The sequence below is a fragment of the Anastrepha obliqua genome, chromosome 1, assembly GCF_027943255.1.
Source record: "Anastrepha obliqua isolate idAnaObli1 chromosome 1, idAnaObli1_1.0, whole genome shotgun sequence".
In the NCBI taxonomy this organism is placed as follows: Eukaryota; Metazoa; Arthropoda; class Insecta; order Diptera; family Tephritidae; genus Anastrepha; species Anastrepha obliqua.
The window spans coordinates 105,389,757-105,406,601 of NC_072892.1; the positions used below are offsets into that span (position 1 = coordinate 105,389,757).

General features: G+C 36.2%; 1 protein-coding gene across 1 annotated transcript; it reads left to right on the plus strand.

The window, feature by feature from the left end:
* The first annotated feature begins 660 nt into the window (after positions 1-660).
* LOC129235343 (uncharacterized) lies at positions 661-12,792 on the plus strand. The gene is made up of 7 exons (XM_054869138.1): positions 661-1,740; positions 1,815-2,110; positions 2,250-2,430; positions 2,498-2,615; positions 5,981-6,510; positions 9,434-9,551; positions 9,854-12,792. Exons 1-7 carry the CDS (start codon positions 821-823, stop codon positions 10,118-10,120), a joined length of 2,430 nt encoding a protein of 809 aa, XP_054725113.1. The 5' UTR covers positions 661-820; the 3' UTR covers positions 10,121-12,792.
* The last annotated feature ends 4,053 nt before the right edge of the window (positions 12,793-16,845 follow it).

Genomic DNA, 16,845 nt, shown 5'->3' on the forward strand with positions numbered 1-16,845 from the left:
TTTTATCAAAGGGTATTTAAAAATGGATTCAAACTTAATTTAGTACATCCTTACTTGTTTTATTTTAGTTTGGCTCAGTGGCATTTATTTCACAAATATATGTATACGTATATATATAAAATATTTTAATTAATCTTTATTTATTATAAATTAATTCACAATAATTATTTAAATAAAATATCATAATATCTACAGTCTCCCCAATTCGTAAATCCCCACAAATCGTTACGTATGTGGCAACATTGTGTACATAAAAACCAACAGCACTACTATACACACAAATAACAGCACACAGCGCAGCAATTGATAAACCGCCCTGTTTCGACATCACTCAGTGCCACTATCAACTATCAAAGATAAGTAAGTGTATATGCCCAAACAGTTTTTAAGATAAATGAATGTAGGTTCTACAAATCTTTTGAGCGTTAATTCACACTGTCCCTTCTCACTTTTACATATGCATGCATATATTACCTGTACCAGAGAACGTAAATTCATGAATTCATGAATTTACGTTCTCTGCCTGTACTGGAGTCTTTGCTGCCTCTACTTTTGAAATTTGTAACTGCTGCCTGTTGCAACTAATTTCACTGCGACGGCAACACTGCGTGTTGACACTTGCTAAGCCATTTCATTTCCATTGCGTTTCACGTCATTCTTCAATAGGGCGTAGTTCGACAAGTGCTTGCATTAGTAATCATCCGTGTTGTGGGTGTTAATTTTTGTGTTTGTGCTATTATTTTTACTCTATTTTAACTGTAATTTATGTTTTTCCACGTATAAGTAGTCTTTTAAGTGTTTGTTTAATCTCAGCGCCAAGATGTTGGGCTCAAAAACATCGATTTTAATACGCAGCTATGCATTATTTATGCTCATTCTGGCTGTGGGTGTGTTCGCCCAATTTGAATGGCAGCAACGCGATGCATTTGATGAGATTAAATACAGATTTGATAAAGTAAATGCCGACAATTGCCCCATACAGCATGTTAGTGATATTTATTTGCCAGAAGACACAGTTTCGCACAAACCCGATATCAAGGAGATTAATATCAATCCCATATTTCCGAATCGCACGGCGCTGCTTCATTTGCATAATATGGCAATGAGTCGGAGCTTCTTTTGGAGTTATATATTGCAGTCGCGTTTTATACGACCAGCGATTAATGACACTTACGATCCGGGCATGATGTACTATTTTCTATCCACCGTCGCTGATGTGTCGGCGAATCCCTACATAAACGCTTCGGCGATTTATTTTGCGCCGAATAGCTCGTACACGTCTTCCTACCGTGGCTTCTTCAATAAAACATTTCCACGATTTGGGCCACGCACATTCCGTTTGGATGATTTTAATGACCCCATACACTTGCAAAAGATTTCCACTTGGAATACTTTCGATGTACGCGATTTGGGTGCGCATCCGCCAGATATGAAATCACAGGATTACACATCAGATCTGTATAAAATAAATGAGTGGTATAAGACGTGGCTGCCGGACGATGTGGAAGGTAGGCATGATACTAAAACTACCTATCAAGTTGAAATACGCTACGCCAACAACACAAACGAAACATTTACATTCCACGGACCGCCTGGTGCCGATGAAATTCCTGGTCCAGTGAAGTGGACACGCCCTTACTTTGATTGTGGTCGTTCGAATAAGTGGCTTGTTTCTGCTGTTGTACCAATTGCTGACATTTACCCTCGACACACGCAATTTAGACATATTGAATACCCCAAGTAAGTGCCAACATTTGACAATAAATTGCAAATCAAGTATTGTGCAAGTATTAAATTGCCACCCCCTTTTTAAGGTATACCGCTATTGCCGTGTTGGAAATGGATTTTGAGCGTTTGGACATAAACCAATGTCCGAAGGGCGAGGGTAACAAGGGACCTAATCATTTTGCGAATACTGCGCGTTGTAAAAAAGAAACCACAGAATGTGAGCCGCTGCACGGTTGGGGCTTCCGACGTGGCGGCTATCAATGTCGATGTAAGCCCGGTTATCGATTACCGAATGTGGTGCGGCGTCCCTATTTAGGTGAAATAGTTGAGCGGGCCTCAGCAGAGCAATACTATAATGATTATGATTGCCTCAAAATTGGATGTGAGTGTGAAAAAGTCATTGTCAATGTTATTTTCAAAGTACTTGGTGGCTTAAGCTTTTTCTTCGTATGTTTTACTAGCAACACTTCCGCTTATGACATATTCGTTTTTTAATGCTATTCTTTTTCTCTTGCCCATAGGGGTGCAAAAGGTGCCTATACAGTGGGAACGCGCACCATACCACGTGCGTGAGAAATACTTGGATTTACATCCGGAATATCGCAACTATTCCACTGGCGCACGAGCTTTGCATGCGGAACATATTAATATTGATCAATCGCTGAAATTCATACATGGCGTGAATTACCGTACGTGTAAAAAGTGAGTGGACTGTGTTAAGCTTTGACATGGATTTAATTTGTTTTTTTTATTTGCATTTTTACTCTAGCTTCCATCCACAAGATTTGATATTGCGTGGCGATGTAAGCTATGGCGCAAAGGAACAATTTGAAAATGAGGCGAAAATGGCTGTGCGCTTGGCGAATTTCGTTAGTGCTTTCTTGCAGGTAATCGGTAGTTAAGTTTAAATATAAAATGCATGGGAAAATCAATTCAGAAAAAATATTGGTGGGCAGACAAAATGTTCACATAAAATGTGTGAAAGTGGCTTCCTCGACACTAAAATTTTTCATAAGATATTGACTAATACAAATTTTAGAGGGCTGTATTGTTTGTTACTGTCCATTCTAAATAGTGTTAAATTTATGCTTAAATAGCACCAAATGCAATGGGTGTTTTAAGTATGATCGGGTTTTACATCCCGCTTTTATTTTCTATATTTACTATTTTAAAAAACTATACTCCCAGTGCTGAAGAAAACGAATGCTAATAGTTTTATTGACTTTTTCGGTTGAACCTGCCTTTTTGCTAATAATATGAAAATTCGCTACTTAAACTCCTTGAGAAAAAAAACTAATAGAGAACTTTTAAAATCATGATATACCTCTCTGTTGTCCACTTATGTGAAAAGTTATCTCAGCCGACATTAATTTATGGCGTAATCAGAATTATTTGTTTGGGTTGAAGTATTTCGTCATTGAATATAAAATATCATACAAATTTGTTAATTCCGTTTGGATAAAAACATCAAAACCATCCGCTGAGACTACAATTTAGCTCACATTAATAGTTCACTATTTTTTACAATATTCGCAATATTTTTCTATCTAACTTTTTTTTCTTTAAATTTTTTATAAATATATATATAACATGTAAAAATGTAGATTTTTTCAGGTTTCACTATTTTTATTTAAAATACAACTTTTAACAATTATATGTGAACATTACTTCATTTATAATCATAAATAGTCGATTCATGAATGCCTTATCTTTGAGCATGCCGAGACATCGATCTTGAAGGTTGTCCGGCAACACTTTGCGCTACTGCCGCAATATTCTCAACACAACGTCTAGGTTTTGGTCTGCCAGACCTCTATCTATCCTCAGCAGAACCAGTTTCTTGAAATATTTTCAACAATTTTTGAATTGTCGACTTCTTCGGACTATTATTTCCACCAAAAAAATAACGAATTTTGCAAAATGTTGTTCTTAACGATCGACCATTTTCATAATAAGTTTCAATAATGTTACACGTTCTTCTATCGTGTAAAATTTAATAACTGTCCACTTGGCAAATGTCCACGATGACATATAAAAAGGTACCGTTTAGGAATTATTCACTACTGACATCTGGGCATCACTTTTGAAAGACCCGGTATTTCTCATTGTATATTTCAAACTTTGTACAAAGTTCATCAAAATTTCCAAAAATTGGCATTAAATTTTTGAACTCCTAATCAGAATCTTTAGAAAACGTCTTGAGTATGCAGTTTTATTACCTATACAGATTTAATATAATAAAGTTTAAGTTTTTTTAATGGGGATTAACGACTTAATTCGGAATTATCTCTGGCGTTAAGTGCAACTAATGCGGATTGACAGCTCGACTTAATTCTCATAATTTAAGTGGATTAGGGGAACTTTCGACGGCAACATTGCCGAAAAATTATAATTAATATCTATTGTGAATGACAAATAATGAAGCTTTTAAAAATAAGAACAATGCTAGTTTTCACTCACACGTTCGATTTTACATGAATTGTTTTTATGTTTCGGATCAGTTTGAGAAATTGCAATATAAGATTTTTTTAAATTAATAATTTTTTCTCAGTATCGGCAGCTAATACCCGCATTTGTTGCCTTGGGTTCATCTTTTACTGACAAAACTATCCAATAAACACTAATCTGTTTAACAACCGTCTGTCGCATTACAGTTTTAATCAGAATTAACCGTGCCGGTAATCCGGATTAACGCCGCCGTATGTAAGTGTATAAAAGTGAAGCGTCCTGCTCCTCTCCACATATCACTCAAACTGGTATGCTATGCCAGTGCTTTTTAGATGATCTCGCCTGAAATTATGCATTGAAACGCTAAAATACATCTATCGCATTTTGTTTTATGCGACATTATGCGCACTTTAGTGTATGTATTTTCCCAGCCTCAGGTTTCATATCAAATTTTAATAAAAGAGTGTAAATTGTTCAATAATTTTGGCAGAATTTTTTGCTCGAAGTCGTTTGATGTCAAGGATAATAAAATACATGGTTGCGTCTTCCGAATTCGCTGTGTCATCAGAGCCCGTGAATAAACGAACGAAAGGAAGGGGAATTACTTGCTTGTGAAGAGGAAGAATATGCGAAAGCAACGGAAACAACCAAACACAAGAAATTATACGCACACACAAACACACTTTTGTCACGGCGTCTTCCGCATTTGGAGGCATTAAATTAATTTGTGCTTTCACGCGGCACTTCGTTTTCATTAGGACGTTTACTCTAAGTCTCACAAATCCCAATATTGCCAAGCTATTCACTGAATTTTCACAAACATCAAATATTCCCGCCTTTTGTTTGCTTGTATTGGCAAAGGATCTGACGTCAGATATGTCAAAGTCACGAAAAATGAAGTACCTGTTTTGGGAAGGCACCACAATTCGCATTGAGTTACAAAATACTAGGTTGCTCTAATTAATTAAGCACTTATACTTGAACCGCATTGTAGAGCTTACTTATGACACTAAAAATTTTAGATGGATAAAACAAGAAAATAAGATACCCTGGTATAGGTGATACGCGATATTAAACAGCGTTGGAAATTTCGCCAATCCTTATTTAGTTTGAATGCTTAACCATTTTTTTGTGAATTTTCCTTAATTTTTAGTTTTAATTTTCTTACTTTATAAGGTAAAATAACTGGTTCTAAATGTACGTTAGACAACAGCTGTTCGCTTTACTAATAATTCCATAGAACAAAACGAGCATCATTAAATTATATGAATATTCCTTCAAGTGTGAACTATGATTTTCCACGCCTAATTCAAGTTGCTCAAATTTCTAACGTGGCCACAGGCACATTGTCGCTTTAAAAAGTTCATAAAATTAAATATTCAGTGTCAAAGCAACATCATCGAAATGCTCAAATCATTAGTGGAAAGAATTTTAATAATAATTCCAGAAAAACATGTTTATCACAATTTTGTTTGCACAAGTTGGCGCAACAAATGACGTTGTCGAAAGCGCAAATGAGTATAAATACAAATGAAAATGGTGCGAAACCTGCATTTTTAACTATGATGTTACAAAAACAAATGACAATCCTAGAAATCAACATGTTATGCAAATAAAAGCACAAGAAAAGACAAAAATTAGAATGTTAGACATCGCATTTAGGTCCAACAGCAGGGCCAGTCGAACTAGTTTCACTCGATTTCCAATGCTAAACTTGTATCCTATTTGCCTCACTCTTCTTTACCACATTTAATATTTACCTATTTATTCATGCTTTACGTCCCCTCCTATTCCCTTTTTGCAGATCTCTGATCCCAATGAAGTGTACACTGGTAAACGTGTGGCCGACAAACCGCTGACCGAAGATCAAATGATCGGCGAAACCCTGGCCATTGTCTTGGGCGACACTAAGGTCTGGTCGGCTGCCATGCTTTGGGAACGCAACAAATTCACCAACCGCACTTATTTCGCACCATACGCATACAAAACCGAATTAAATACACGCAAATTCAAAGTTGAAGACATCGCACGTCTGAATAAAACGCACGAAATCTACACGGAGAAGAAGTATTTCAAGTTTTTGAAACAACGTTGGTCCGCCAATTTCGATGACCTAGAAACGTTCTATATGAAAATGAAGTTGCGTCACAACGAAACAGGTGAATATATGCAAAAATACGAACACTACCCGAATTCATACCGTGCGGCAAACCTGAAACATGGCTATTGGACACAACCGCAATTCGACTGTGATGGTTATGTGAAAAAGTGGCTCGTGACCTATGCGGCACCCTTTTTCGGCTGGGATAGCCTTAAAGTGAAACTGGAATTCAAGTAAGTAGAAGTAGAAGTGGGAATAGAAGAATAAGGAGATGTGGATGTACTATAGTAGCGGGTCAACCGGATTGTTTTGTTGTTTTTGTTATTTAACACTCAAGGATATTTGCTAAGTTATTTGTATGCTTTTGACAGTTGGAAGATGAGTGTAATTGGTTTTTAGCTTTTTTTTTTTTTTGTGATCTTTTTTTTGTTGCTAGCTTTAAACGTAATGGTGCTGCGTGCGCAAGTGTACCGCATGAATTCAGGGCAAAGTATTAAGCTAATTTCAATAACAATAGTGGGTTTTATGGGTCAGGAATTGTGTGTTGTATACATTTAGATTAAATTTTTTGATTGGTTGTTGTTGCTGGCCTCACTTAACAGATGATGCGGCATATTGTAATCTGATTGTGTTAATTGCGGATGATAAAAGATACAATTTTTGGAACTACTTGGGGGAAATCACAAGTATTAAATTAGTTGAATGGTTTTTGGTAATTTTGCAGATATTTATATTAGTTTGGGGAAAAGGAAATCCATTATTTTATGGTCGGTCTTTAGCTGCTGGGCGATGCTAAACTAACATGCCGGCCAACTGCGATTATTTCTGTGATTTTATCGACATTGTCGACATTTTCTTTAACATCAAAAATGCCTGAACGGAATCGACGAAACCAAAATTACACGTAATTAGTTGTTACAGTACACATAACAGGCACCATTCACAATTTCAACCGTCTGGTTTGCATTTTCGACGGTATCAAAGAAAAACTGTTAAATGTACCGAACATTCTCTTTGTTGACTTCCATTGTTAACACCCTGCAACTCACAACTGAATGGAATAAACAAAAAAATAAAAACAGCAAAAGAATTGTTTAATGGATACTTTACGACATATCGGTCACTATAGCCATCGACCGAGAAAATAATGAATTTCCTTTTCTCCAAACTAGTATAATCAATCATATTCTTATTACATACAAATATGTGCATATCCCAATGGTAAGAATACATAAGCAATATGACGATTTTCTGAGGAATCATTCAAAAATAAAAATTTAATAAATAAAATTAAGTTTTAGAAATAAATACTTGAAATCACGGCATTTGATATTTTTTAAACTTGCTTACAAAGATTTACAAGCGGGTAGTTTTTGGCGGCCGCTGTAGAAGCGTATGTTTGTGTGCAGGGCCGTAGAGAGCATACCCGGGCCCCGGGGGAAAATCCGGGCCCCGGGGGAAAATTGCAAATGCGGGCCCTTTCCAATGATATCTAATTCTTATAAATACGTATAATCTCGAGTCCGGGCCCCTGTGAAAACTCCGGGCCCGGGGGAAACAGACCTCATACCGCAAGGCAAACATTATTCAAGCTGAACGAGCTCGGATGGGAGCTAATGCCGCATCCACCATACTCTCCGGATATTGCACCTTGTGATTATCACCTTTTCCGTGGACTTCAATCCCATATGAGTAACAAGAACTACTCCAAAAATATAGGGATATCGAAGCGTATTTTGGCTCCAAGGACAAAAAATTTTTTGAGCAGGGAATGAAAAATTTGCCTAAACGTTGGGAAGACATTGTAAATAATGAAGGAAAATATATTATTGATTAATAAATACTTTAAACATATTTTTATTAATTTTAAAACCACCTTTAAAAAATGCACGAACTTATGGACTGACTTGATAGATTTTGTAGATTTATTATTCACAGATACTTGCTGCCCTAGCAATTAAAAGAAAATTTATTTAAAATGAAAAATTCTTAAATATTTTTAAAAAAACGAGTGCTAAAAAATGTTGCAAATCTATTTCTTGAAATTCCTAATTTTTTTGAAAAACGGGCTTAACAAAATATTTTTTAGTAATATATAATAAAAAGTTGTTGCAAAACCTATTTTATAAAATTCTGAAATATTTTTGCAAAACGAGTTTTAAAAATATAAATTTTTATATAAGATAAAGAAATTGTTGCAAATCTATTTCTTATCCATGTTCCGGTGCGTGATTTATTTACTATGTCACTAAATGAGTTCTGTAAAGGATAGCTGAACTAATTTGTCTATTGATGCCCAAAATTTCAATGGGCACGTTGCCGAATGCAGAGACCTCATTCGAAATTTCGTTGTAACAGCATAAAATATGCAACGCATATTGCTGCTGAAGAGGAATATTGCTGATGTGGCATGTCTTGGCCGGATTTAAATCCGAGTAGTTCCAGTAAGGTAAAGCATCTTTCAACGGTGACGCCTAGATGTCAGTAGTGAAGAATTCCTAGACGGTAACAGTTTTTATTTGTATCTTTCACATTTGTCAAGTAGATACCACAATTTCACATGATAGAACAACGCGTTAAAATTATTGAAACTTGTTATGAAAATGGTCGATCTTTAAGAACAATATATCGCAAACTTTGTAATTTTTTTGGTGGAAATAATAGTCCGAATGAGTCGACAATTCAAAGATTGGTGAAAAATTTCAAGGAACTGGTTTTGACGGGAATAGAAAAAGGATTGGCAGACCAAAAACTGGACGTTCTGTTGAGAATATTGTTGCTGTAGCGGAAAATGTAGCTGAATAACCTTAACATCGATATCTCGACGATCTCTACATTGAGGCATTTATGAATCGGGTGTTTGGCGGATTTTACATGGTGGGCATTTAAATTATGTAATTTTTCACTCATAACTGTTAAAGGCAGAATTTTAAGTAAAAATAGTGAAACGTGGAAGAATTTAATTTTTTACTTGTTTTATTAAAATTAAACATATGGGTGTGTCTTTTGAAAGACCCTTTACAACAAATATGGTATTTTCGTTTTTTAATCGCTGTGTTTTTTGTTTTAATTTATTCGAAAAAATTATACGCAAAAATTTAAATATTTTAATAATTTTTTTAACTCTACTCATTACACATTTTTTCCATTTTATAGGGGTGTCGTTGCGGTCTCTATGGATATGTTGCAATTGGACATCAATCAATGTCCGGATTGGTACTTTGAGCCGAACGCTTTCAAAAATACGCATAAATGTGATGAGCGAACGTCTTATGTAAGTTTTGTTTTATTTTTTAATTCTTATAAAAAATTCTTTTGCATGCAAGCAAAGTAATCAATTCGGAATACATACAAGGTAGCGCAAGTGTTAAAAATGATTAACGTACTACACCATTTGTAAAAATTATAAATCTTCCGATAGAGTGATTAATTTTGCGATATAATTGTAAAGCTATAAAAGTAAATTAAATTATTACTAACTCATACTTCCTTCAACATAATACTAAATTTCTCAAACAATTTCGTTTTCGTTCAAATAATTCATATATTTGCGCTCATTTTCACGCTCCTTTGCAGTGTGTACCCATTATGGGCCGTGGCTATGAAACTGGTGGCTACAAATGTGAATGTCTACAAGGCTATGAATATCCTTTCGAAGATCTGATCACCTACTACGACGGTCAACTTGTAGAAGCTGAATACCAGAATATTGTGGCCGACGAGCAGTCGCGTTACGACACATTCCACTGCCGTTTGGCTGGCGCATCCGGTCTGCAAGTCGCCACATCGCTTTTCGTATCGCTGCTCGGTTTAACGCTAATACTAATGTATAAGTTCAGATGAGTATATGCGACATTGTAGGCGGTGGTGACCGTGGCAAATGTCTCCCAACGCCTCCAAACTAATATACAAACAATTCGTCCATTTTCGTTTAAGTACTAGTATGTAAGTAACCGTATTTGATAACGACAAACAAAAGAAAGAACCAACATACAATTATCTCTTTTCCAAAGAAGTGTGAATGCCAATGATCACAAGATCATCACATACATAGAGAAACAATTTTTTTTTTTTTTGGTTTAAGAATGCAAGAATCTCAAATGACAAAAAAACAAAACAAAAACAGCACAAACATTCCTTCACTTCATCCTGCCAGCAACAGTGTTTGCAAATCATAGGCGAAATACATATTTAACAGCAAAGTCTGCTCTATGAGCATCAGAAATGCTGCTAACAACAAAAGCAACGACATCAGCAATGGCTACACAATGGCAGTAATACGAGGCGCACTGAGAAACGGTGTCATCATTTATCCAAGACGATTAAGTTGTAGACATAATCTATTACAATGCATCTAGTTATTTGTCATTTGTTGTACAACACAGCGAGGTGAGGAGCAGAAAGCGCACAGCGAAGAGACAAGTAATGGATGGCAGAAACGCTCAAGAAAAGCGCAAACGTTCGTTGAGCAAGTAGCATCTCTTGCAGCGCAATCCGCCTTCGGAGCTCATATTACCAGCACTAGCGAACGCAAAGAACGGAAATGCCAACGGATGAAGCTGTTGAGAAAATACGAAGTTGGCGCAGTGAACGTACATTTTACAAGAACATTTCACATAGCAAAAGCGACAAAATTCGCAATAAAAGAAAACCTGTTCAATCTAAAGCCAAATATGCCAGCTTTGTGTCTTGTGTCTCTCCGCTACACTTTGGCTACAACACATCTCGCGACAATCTCTCGCTTACTTTGCTGAGCAGCCGAGTGCGAAGAGCGTAAATTAGATAACGCTTATTACTCGAAAGGGTTGAAAATCTGTGCGCAATGTCTATGAGTAGATGCTACTATCGCTCCTAAGCTTGCATACGCAAATTTACTACATCATTTGAAAATTCTCATTTTTTATTTGACCATGCCATTCAACGTTGTGGTCGCAAAGTCTTAGACATTCAGAGGCGATCAAAGCTGAGTGTGCCCATTGTTGTTGTTGTTGCTATTGTTAGTGGTTGTATTGGCCTGCAGTCTGCCTTGCACCCTTCTTTCAATGACGGTCCATAAGGACGCGCACATTGGCATGCCAAATCGCCAGCTCGTCCGCGCGTACGCGTCTTGTACTTTAGACGCTTTTTAATGTGTTTTTTTTTGTATGGCCTCCTGTGTTGCCTGGTTCGCCGATGTCCGTTTTTTTGCATCTCTTTCCTTGTTTTTCTATATTTCATTATTTTTTGCATGAATTAAAATTTTTTCATAGTTGATTATCAAATGTGCCTGAATTTTTATTATCTTCGGCTGCACCCTGAGAACCTTTTTTCCACTGCTACTAGCAGTGGTGATTATGCCTTGGAAAAAAACCAGTTCAACACTTGGTCCGGCAAATACGCCGTTACTTTTTTGAATCGACAAAAAATCAAGCGCACATAGTGTTTTTGAAGAACTTTGATATCAAAAAAATATTCAAGGAAAATAAAAAACAAAAAACAAATGAAGACGATGCGCATGATTTTGGCTTTACATGCGCCCTTCGGTGGCCAACGTTTTTGCAGCAAAATATTTTCACACATTTTTCATAGTCAACATTCAGTGAGTGACCACTAGGCAAAAGAACGTTGCATTGGCCGCTTAATCGGCAGCCAGGGAGGAAGGCAAGCAGGCACGCAGGCAGGCAGGCAAACAGACAGGACGATGGTAGGCATGCATAGTGATGGAGTGGTACCTCCTCCTGCTGCTTTTCTTTATTATTATACTCGATTTTTTTGATTGGTTTTTGCGTCGCTTTTTGCAAAGATGCGCTTCGTGGTCTATTGTATTCGCGCCACCAACGTGCGGCGGCCTTTGTGTATGCCTCACAGCTGTGTGCTGCTATGCAAGACGGACCAATATGAAGATAATAATAATGTGCATTAATTGTTGTTGGTTAGGATGAAGAAAACGTTTCTTTCATATATTTTTTATGAACTTTATTAATATTTTGGACTTTTTTTTATAATTGAAAACTTATAACCACAATAATATTTCATTATACAACATTGCGTTTTGTATATTATTGGGTTATCCTAAATATATTTTTGCAACACACTTAAGAAATCTTTATGGTGAAACAGAGTCCGTCCAGAAGAGAGATACAAAAAGACATACTCGAATAAATGTTTACAAATCATAAACTAAATATTTTTATATGTACCACTTTGTGCCTGCTTCTCGTAAATCATATCAGCTAGAATGTATAGACTTTTGTACGTCTACATGTAAAGGTATGGAATAATGAAATCATATCAAATATACGTATACATACTTATATGTATATACAATTACAACTAAAGTAAGCTAGAATTCACCAGCGTTTATAGTATATAAGTGAATTAAAAACGCTAAAAACGCTGTTCACAAATTCCAAACATTTTTTGTTAATATCGTAAATAGTGCGATATCCGCAGTTCTATTAATACTTTTGTTTTAAGTGTACAATTTTATATCAGCTTAAAAAGTAAAAACACAAAAAAAAAAAAAAAATAAACGAAGACAGTTTTTAGTACAATACCTTTATTTAAAGTATATTTTCTTATTATTGTTGTTGTTGTTGTGGTTATTATTATTTCATCAAACTAAATAAATTTTCATGTGGGAGCCTATACCTTTGAAGCAGTGCAGCATTTTAAGTATTTGGGAGCTATGTTCGCAAGTAGCGGTGATTCAACTTCTGCAGTCAAGGATCGCATCAACGCCGCTAACAAAACATTATGCCCACCTTAACTTATTCCAGTCCCGGTTCTTGTCTAAAACTACAAAGCTAACTATGTACGACATAGATGTGAGGTATGTACGCTTAAAGTTGCTGACTGCGCGCTGATTGCTAGCATGGAATGAAAAAATTTAAGAAACTTTTTTGGCCCAACAAGAATGTATTATGGCACACCTATAGAATCCGGTAAAACTCTGAACTAAACGAATGATCTCATTAAGAACGAGACAACTGTGCATTTTGTTACAACGCAGCGCATAAGATGGCTAGGTCATGTTACCTATGTATGTATATGCCTGCTATCGTGAAGAAAGTTAATGGGCGTAAGGGCTAAAGGCAGACCGAGGAACCGATGGATAGACGCAGTGGAAAATTATTTCAAGGAATTGGGGAATACGTAACTACGAAGCAAAAGCTCAAGATCGACCGCTTTGGAGGAACATGTGAAGGAAACTTTGACGCACCCCGCGTTGTAATGCTGTGAAGAAGAAAGAAATCGTGTTCCATGAATTTTTGGTAGATGCTGCTGAAGTGACAGTCCATGCCCGGATATAAATCCGTGCCATTCCGGCAGCATTTCGGGTAACTGCCGTGGGTACGTATTTTTCACTCTTATTTAATTTTGGTTTTTAGGCGATTTCTTGAAATTCGCTTATTTTCCAAATGGCACAAATATTTTACAACAGTTTACCGTTACTGCTATACTGTTTTTCGGGCAGAAGTCTTTGCGAACCTGCAGATACGCAAAATGCTTAGAAAACATGGGAGTGGGGGAGATGTTAACAGTTAACATGTTTTCCGATAATCAAGCCGGTTAACTACTATAAGGAGGAGATTAAATCTCTCGAGTGTGCAGGTAACATCTCTCTGCGCTGAGTTCCAGCACATAGGAAAATTGAGGGAAATGAAATTGGTGATGAACTTGCCAGGAAGGGCTCGACTGAATTGGTATCTGAGATCTCCTACTCGGTTATCGTCACCCCCTGAATTGTTAAAGGGGACTTGCAAAACGCATTTTTCATTAAAGCGCAGAAGAGATGAAGTTCCATTTCTTCGTATACTCTTTCGAAAATCCTTTGACCCCAGTACAATAGACACTGAAAGACCTAATTCAATGTCCAAACTCGTAGTTGGAAAGCTACGTTTACCATTTAATCCCCATTGCAGAAGGAGACTATTGAGACTATTGAGCACTTTCTCTGTAAATGTCCGGGCTTGGCAGCTAGACGATTTATCTGGCTATCTTTTTTTTCGAAGCCTGGGTCAGTGGGCCATTGCAAATCCCATAAATCTTCTCCATTACATCAACGCCTCTGGGTGGCTGTAGATATCTGCCTGTTGGAGGTCAAAATGGCGCTCTAGTGCTACTTGGAATGTGCCAGAGTGGTACTTCAACCATTTCACCTACCTCCCTACCATTACGGGTATTATGGGCATAAACGACGTTAAAGGTCGGTGCTCTTAGAACCGCCCCTTTTTTCATACCATTATTACTCTCATTAGGTGTCGATGTTGTAAAACAATCGAAGTTAGAGGAGTAACAGCCTGAAAAAAACAGTTTCATAATTATTGGTATTGATAAAACATATATATTACCAACTAGAAAGAAGTAAAATAATAGCTAAAAAAACAAAATAAAAATTGCGTTCGATAAAAGTAAATATACCAGGTAAATACAGCCGTTGGCAAGAAAAACTCACGTACCCATTCCCGTTGCGTATTTAAATTTGTTTAGTTTAATTTTAATTTATTATTATTTAATTTTCAATGAAAATATAATTCATTCTTTAACAAAAGTTATATTGTTCAAAGTTCTGAACTTTGTACGAAATTCAGAAAAATTAATAAAATTTTAGTCAATATTTTTATTCAGAATTTTTAGGAAATTTGGAATATGCAGTTTTATTTATTTACATATAACCCATTTTAGTGTAATAAATTGAAGGTTTGAAAAGTCTCAAAAATCACGTTGATTTCTAATAATTTTTTTATTGATGGCTCTGTGCATTTCCTTCCCATGCCAAAATTTGTAATTACAAGCGGGGCGTGGGTTCTTTTTTTGTCGACGGTTGTACATATATAATTCACGCTTGAATTCTTCATAAGGTGCGCGATTCAATGGGGTGCTGCAAATAGATGACGCTTCCACCTCGGCGAGGTTTAGAGTGCCCATCGAGGGCTAACCGATGTTAGAAAAACTCATTTTTTATCATTTGAGGGTTAATGTCCTTGAACACACAAGTAAATTTCAGTAGAAATGATGAATTTTTATAATAAGGAAAAGTATAAAATCACATTAAAAAAAAATTTATGGATGAGTTTGCTAAGGGAATTAAAAAATGTCTACATATACTTAGTCTTGCCATACATTCTGTGACAAATTTTACAAACCAAATTCGCAGAAAAAAGTTCTGTTATTTTTGGTTTTTTTTTTTTTGAATGCTTTGTCTACTCATAAATTGTATCTAGCAAATCCATGTCAAAACTAATTAAAGATGATCTCCACACGAAAGTCTTCCGTCGCTCAACTGCTCTTCTTTTGACAACGCGCTTGATGCATTAGACTCGACAGATGCATCTTCTTCGATGGCAAGGGTTCAGCGGGGCCACCACCCAGCCACCGTAAGGGTTTGGTAGGAAGTGTCTTGCGAAGAGATGTCTTCATTTTTGCGAAAAAGTGGTTAAGGCCGGGGCAAAAGTGAACCAGGAGTATGTCTTAGAAGGCTTGGTGAAACAGTTGAGCAGTACTCTTTTCAATGGAAGGCCTTGGATCTTCCAGCAAGATTCCGCTCCAGTTCATAAGACAAAAACCACCCACCAAAAACAATAATCCTGGGTTCAAAGCCGCATAAGATTGGTGACCATCTGGTTGTCCAGATCTGAACCCAGGGGACTACAGTTTGTGGTCAAAATTGGAGATCATGGCCTGTCGAAGAACTTACAGAAATTTGGAGAGTGTCAAACAATCTTTGGTTCGAGCAGCGACGTCAATATCCAGGGAAACCGTGCGAGCTGCAATAGCTGAATGGCTTAATCGTTTCAAGGCTTTCGCAAAAGCAAATGGTGACCATTTTGAATGAAAATTTCATATTTTTTTAACATTTAAGTGATTAAACAAAACCAATTTCTTTAAAAAAAGTATTATCTATATATATAAAAAGAAGTTACATTTCCTTGGTAATCTTATAACTCAAGAACCGCCGAACCGATTGACACAAAAATTTTAGAGTTTTTTTCTATCTTTGAGGAGGTGGTTTGTGTGAAGTTTGATTGAAATCGGTGCAGCCGTTCCTGAGTTATGACATTTTATGTGAGTAATGGTTTCCTCTCATACGAAATGCCTGTATGGGAAAAACAACAACAAATACAGAGCCGCTTATGAGCGTTTCTGTTGTACTGTTGTGGTTGTAAGTGTATTATGTTAATATTAATTTTGGACGAAAATATAATAAAAACTGGAGCATTCAAGGAACTGGAAAAACATTTTTAACTTTATTTATTTTAGCATAATTTATTTAGCGTAAAATTGCGTATTGAAAGCGTAAATTGAAATGGAAATTAAAGAATCAAAGTTTAATTACAAGTTTTTATCGGCTCTTTCACCTTCCCTGTATATAGGGAACAATCAAATTTTAAAAAAGTACAGAAAAGGCTATTGTGACATCTTTAGAAAGTATGTTGAATGAAAAAAATCAACTAATTCAACTGTTTAAACATTTTACGAGTTCTATAAAGAAAACTTAATATGAAAAATTTCTTGCGATATAAAAAAAAACATTTTATGTATGGTGGAGCGAAGCCCACTGGGAAATGCTAGTAATTTTATATCTG